The sequence below is a fragment of the Thalassophryne amazonica genome, chromosome 10 (genome assembly GCF_902500255.1).
Source record: "Thalassophryne amazonica chromosome 10, fThaAma1.1, whole genome shotgun sequence".
NCBI classification, from domain to species: domain Eukaryota; kingdom Metazoa; phylum Chordata; class Actinopteri; order Batrachoidiformes; family Batrachoididae; genus Thalassophryne; species Thalassophryne amazonica.
This window is the reverse complement of record NC_047112.1, coordinates 105,679,751-105,685,750: the sequence shown is the minus strand read 5'-3', so window position 1 is coordinate 105,685,750 and position 6,000 is coordinate 105,679,751. Positions and strand designations below refer to the sequence as shown.

The 6,000-nt window shown below is 47.6% G+C and overlaps 1 protein-coding gene across 1 annotated transcript in view; it reads right to left on the bottom strand.

The window, feature by feature from the left end:
• Positions 1-3,046: 3,046 nt before the first annotated feature.
• Positions 3,047-6,000, bottom strand: part of sned1 (sushi, nidogen and EGF-like domains 1) — a 289,365-nt gene continuing 286,411 nt past the window's right edge. Inside the window, exons 31-34 of the mRNA XM_034179234.1 lie at positions 3,441-3,528; positions 3,285-3,364; positions 3,173-3,203; positions 3,047-3,094 (exon numbers count right to left, since the gene is read on the bottom strand). Coding sequence (XP_034035125.1) covers positions 3,175-3,203; positions 3,285-3,364; positions 3,441-3,528 — 197 coding nt within the window. The 3' untranslated portion in view covers positions 3,047-3,094; positions 3,173-3,174. The remainder of the gene's footprint in view (positions 3,095-3,172; positions 3,204-3,284; positions 3,365-3,440; positions 3,529-6,000) is intronic.

Here is a 6,000-nt window from a genome sequence, read left to right as displayed (position 1 = left end):
TCGCAACCTGGAATACATCCAGACCGCTAATCGTCTGAATCCCAGACAAGTCTGATGGTCACTGTTCTTCGGACGCTTCAATTTCAAGATCACGTATCGCCCCGGGACCAAAAACCTTCGGTCTGACGCCCTGTCAGGGTGCATGAAGAGGAAATTGGAGCAAGGCTGTTGGACCCACCAGACACCATCATTCCGGATTCCACTGTCATCGCCACCCTCACGTGGGACGTGGAGGAAGTGGTCAGGGAGGCCCTGATGCGACACCCAGATCCCAGAGGTGGACCACCCAACAGGCTGTACGTCCCACCAGATGCTCGGACTGCCGTATTGGACTTCTGTCACTGTTCCAAGCTCTCCTGCCATCTGGGGTGCAAAGAACCATGGCAGTGGTCCGGCAGCGGTTCTGGTGGGCATCAGTCGAAGCCGACACCAGGGACTACGTCCGGGCCTCTACCATCTGTGCCAGGGGCAAGGCAGTTCACCAACCTGAGAAGGGGCTCCTCCAGCCTTTGCCCGTGCCTCGTCGCCCCTGGTCCCACATCGGCCTGGACTTCGTCACGGGCCTCCCTGCGTCCCAGGGGAAGACTGTCATCTTGATGATAGTCGACCGGTTTTCCAAGGTGGCCCACTTCGTGTCCCTCCCGAAACTCCCGACTGCCCAGGAGACTGCAGACCTCCTGGTCTACCACGTCGTGCGTCTGCATGGTATCCCCACTGACATCGTATCGGACCGTGGTCCTCAGTTCTCCTCGCAAGTCTGGAGGAGTTTCTGTAGGGAGCTGGGGGCCACGGTGAGCCTGTCGTCCGGGTACCACCCCCAGACCAACGGTCAAGCACACCGGGCCAACCAGGACTTGGAACAGGCTTTAAGGTGTTTTACCTCCGCGCACCCGACAGCCTGGAGTCAACATCTGGCCTGGATCGAGTACGCCCACAACCTCCAGATCACGTCATCTACCGGCCTCTCCCCCTTTGAGGTCTGTTTGGGGTACCAGCCCCCATTGTTTCCTGCCGTGGAGGGAGAGGTCGAGGTGCCCTCGGTCCAGGCTCACCTCAGGAGATGCCTTCGGGTGTGGAAGACAGCCCGCTCTGCTCTCTTGAGAGCCCGGACGCGGGCTAAGGTCCATGCAGACCGCCGACGAGCCCCGGCCCCAGCTTATCAGCCCGGGCAGGAGGTTTGGCTGTCGACAAAGAACATACCTCTGCACACGGACTCCCCAAAGCTTACTGACCGGTTCATCGGACCATACAAAATCCTCAAAGTCATCAGCCCCGCCGCAGTGAAGCTCCAGCTTCACTGCGGATACATCCGGTGTTCCATGTCTCTAAGATCAAACCATACCACACTTCGGACCTCTGCACCCCCGGACCGGCGCCGCCTCCTGCCCGCATCATCAACGGCGAACCGGCATGGACTGTAAGGAAACTCCTCGATGTACGTCGGAGGGGTCGGGGGTACCAATACCTGGTAGACTGGGAGGGATATGGCCCAGAAGAATGCTCCTGGGTGAAGAGGAGCTTCATCTTGGATCCCGTCCTCCTGGCGGATTTTTACCGGCGGCACCCCAACCAGCTGGGTCGGGCGCCAGGAGTCACCCGTTGAGGGGGAGGTCCTGTTGTGTGGGCCGCCAAAGAGGAGGTACTGCTGGCCCACCACCAGAGGGCCCCCTGCCTGTTGGCAGGTTTCAGGCACCAGAGGGCGCACTGGCCAGGTGGATCCACCAGGTGCACCGTATCAGCTGTCAGTCATCTAAACTCATCATCATCTCATCTATAAAAGCCTGGGAGAGACACCACTACTCTGCCGAGTTATCAGCTTACCATACAGGTAAACCTACTCAGCCGTTTTGTGCCATAAGCACATTCATTGTTACTGAAGTCTTTGCAGTTGTGACTTATACTTGCGGCTTGTAGCTGAGCTTGTGGAAGTTGGAGGAGTTGGCGTCTCCACTCCTAACTTCTTACTTGCTAAGTATAACCATTGACACTGCACGTTCTCCAGTTTTCCTCTGCACTCTGGGAGTATCAGGATTTATTCCTTCAGGAGGATATCTGTGAGTTGCTGACTGTTTGCTGGGTGTACACACACCCACCTTAACCTGTTTTGTTCCTGCCAGCAGTACCGGGTCTGACAGCCTGAAGAGGTGGCCACCTGGGGAATCAGGGCTTGGCGGCTCTGGTGTATTGCAGGTCTCCGTTGGTGGTGGAACTTCGTGGGTTCCGGCTCTTCTCTGGATAGGCGTCTCCTACCCTCGGGCCTGCCCACGCGTCACCGTTTTGGATTGACTGTCTAAAAGCATATGTAAGTGTTGTTGCCCATTTGCAGAATAAATTATTTATTTGGAATTCCTATTTACCGTTCATTTACACCCCCTGGCGTGGGTCCGTGCATTCACTTTCGCAACAAAAACTCTGCAAAAAAGGAGAGCAAAACTTTGGCCATATGTGCTCCCAGTTTAGAAATCACATTTCTCTTTCAAATATGAACCAACAGCAGTAAAATGTTTTAACATTTTATTATTAAAATATTCACGCTACAAAATGGCCTATGAACATTATTTACAGAATAGCAAGATCTGAAGCCTGCTAATACACAGATTTAAAAAAAAACCCATCTGACACCAATCAGGATTATTTGCTTTCACAAAAAGATGTGTGTTTTTGTAAGGAAATCATAGATGGTTGGAAGGAAAAAGACTGAAAATAGTCTACAGTTATTTCCCTGAGGGGCAAACCTACAGCTGAATCACAAATATAAACCTCTGCTAATGTGTCAGCACAGATGTGGAAATGAGGTATATAAAGTCTTAGTGGACTGCTCACCATTACTGTTTGCATTCTGCATGTGTTCTCATAAATCAAAGAAATCAATCATCCAACGTCACAAAGGATAAATGATTTTGGTCGTATTAAATTTCATTAACTGGCGTCCTTCCAGAGCCGTCAGAACGCGACGTCTGCGAGGGTCTCACAGCACAAAATCATCAGGAATCAGCTGGTTCAAGTCAATTCTAAAAGCCAAAGTTGAATTTAGGAGTATGACTTGTTTTTCACATGGCAGCGATGACAGTCCTTTCATCATAATCCACATGATCTATTAAAAAAGAATAAAAGGATTATCGTTGAACCAGCAGTGGATTTTATTTTCATTTCATGAGTCCTGTCAACAAACCTTTATTGTTGTCTGTTTGTTCTTCTGACTGCTGACAGAGTAAAGACAGGCATGTGAAAAGAAGTGCATACAGAGTGTTGTGAGGTACTGTGGGCTTGCTTTGTGCACTCACTCTGATTCTTCTTGGGCAGCACAGGCTCACAGACCTCCCGATAGCAAACATCTTGTTGCACTTTATACATCCGTTTGTACCTGTGAGCAGTGAAGGGACCGCGTCAGCTTGCGCAGTTTAAAGAGTGATGCAGCTGCACAGCAGGAGTTCACTTACAGATAATGGCACACACCATCCTCCCACACAGGCACACTCTTTGTTTCTGAGTAGAGGCGGGTGCACGGGTGCGGCAGCCGCTGGCATGCTGCAAACAGCGGACACACACAACATGAGGAATGAATAGTTTGCACACCCTGTCCTCCAGGAAGATCTGCTGCATGGTTTAGGAGTCATGTGGGACCGGGATCTTCTCTCTGTCTCAAGGTGATGGATGGTTTTAGGAAAGGAATGTTTAAACAATCTGACGCTGGATGTTTTGGTGAACAAATGTACTTAAGAGGGATAAGCGTATGTCCACTGTCTCTGTACATGCAGCTTCATCAACACAAAGCTGACATTTCACTATGTGTTTACAGAGTGGAATTAAAGTCGAGTCTGATCGATCCAGAATTATATCTTGGTTTTGTAATCTAATGTATCTCTATGATCTATAATTCAGGAAGCTTTGAAAATTGTTTAAAATGTGTTGCACTGATGTGAATTGCTTGTTTATAACAGACTTTATGACAGCAGGCATTAAAAACCCCTGGTGTGGTTGGTTTTATGTGATGATCCATTAATTTATGATACCAGACAAATTATAATGGATCAACCCATTGCTTGGCCTTGGCCTTAAAGCACCTTAAAGGACATGTCGCATCGAAATCATAACAATTTAGATTTAGGCTGTTAGTGGCCATCAATGGTCCACCAAGATTACTTTGTGCACTCCTGGGACCGGTTTCAAAGTTTGCAGTAAACAGCTACGGAGACTTCCGAAAACTTGTGAGTACTCGTGTGTTTCCGACAGGTGACTTAGCTACAGCCCAGTCTCACGCTTTTCTTCGTCTTCCTGTCACGAAATGATTCAAATTTCGAGGCGGGTGTTTTTTTAACTCACTATTACTAACCCTACTCCTACCCCAACCCTAACCTTGAACCATAACCTAACCCTACTCCTTCCCCTAACCCTAACCATAACTACCCCCGCCCTCCCCCACTGCACTTTTAATTATGTGCAGCCATCACAGAATGAATTTGTGCTGCTGTGACGAAAATTTTGCACTTTTCGTGACAATATGACAAACCAATAGATTAACGTATTTTGCGCTGCTGAATCACAACAATCCGTGAGACTGGGTTGCGTAGCTATTAGAAGCATCCCAGCATATGTTTCAATGGAATGCAGCTGTTAACATTAAGAACTGAGGCACAGATTAATTCCAAAGTTGACATAAGTGTGATGTTGTGTTATGATGACTCATTGTTAAGTGAAGACTGTTCATTTTGATGCAGTCACGGTAAAAGCAGCAGTTCTGAGGTTTAGTGCACCTGCGGCCATGAGCCATGAACACATGTTGTCAATAACAATCTCTGCTCGAGGCTCAGCTTTGTGCACGATTAATTATGAGTGTTCTTTTCAATAAAATCTAAAAAAAAATACATCTGCTGCCGGGGAAAAAATGTCATGGAGACATTCATGTTCACAGTGGCAGGAGCTGCTGCCCATCTCATCAGCTGCATAGCATGCACACACACACATTCCAGCTCCAAATTCACACTCAGTAAAAAAAAAAGAAGCTTGCCACAAAACACAAAAAGGGAACATGCCAGACTCACCCAGTAGTAGATTTATTTCCAAATGTAAACTCCACACGATCAATGCCCCCACGCACGCATGTGAGATCGCAGGCTGCAGCTCCGCCTTTAGTTCTGTCACGATTGTGGCACGTTTAAGTCCATTAACTCCTGAAAATAATGTGTTCTGACTTTTTCCAATCTAGCAAATCCATCTTCGTGTCAGGAGGTCTGTAGAAAACAGCATCATGGAGATGTCCCCACATCCATGTACACAGCTTCAGTAAAACAGCATCCACACAAACAGCGCATCACCACAATTTAGGTTCCAAAATCCAACACTCTGAACAAGTTAAGAGCTTTGGGGTGAAGTGTGTTATCTCCTGTCTGTAAATACTCTGTAAATCCGAGCCATCTCTTTCAAATGAAACCTCAGAAGTTTCATTTTAGAATGGAGCAGCTTCGTATTCCTCTGTCTGTCAGTCATCGGGATGTTTCTGCTCATTCTAAAATGTACGTCACACTCTAAAACACTGCAGCTGCATTTAGCTATGTCCGCTACCTCTATTTACGTGAAGAGCTCTTATGAGTTTTGGATGTTGAACTCAACTTTACAACTCAACTCAACTTGTAAAGTTGAGTTCAACATCCAAAATTTGTAAGACCTCTTACAAAGAGAGGTAGATAGTGGACATAACACAGCTGCAGTGTTTTAGAGTGCACACGCTGAGAAATGCTGAGAATTGCAGAGTGAGAGGTTTTCTGGAAATGCACCTGCTAACACTCAGAGTGAGAGGAACAAAATACATCAGCGATCACTAATTATTAGCACATGTGTGTGGAGAGACTCACAATCATGAGAACTTTTACGTTGTTTTGCTAATTGGGACATTAAAAAATGTGCAACATATTCTTTAAGGCCCATTTTTCCAGGACTTGGTTTGCCTTGACCTTGAGGGTTCATTGGCTGGAGCACTCTACACATGACGCTTACTGTAGC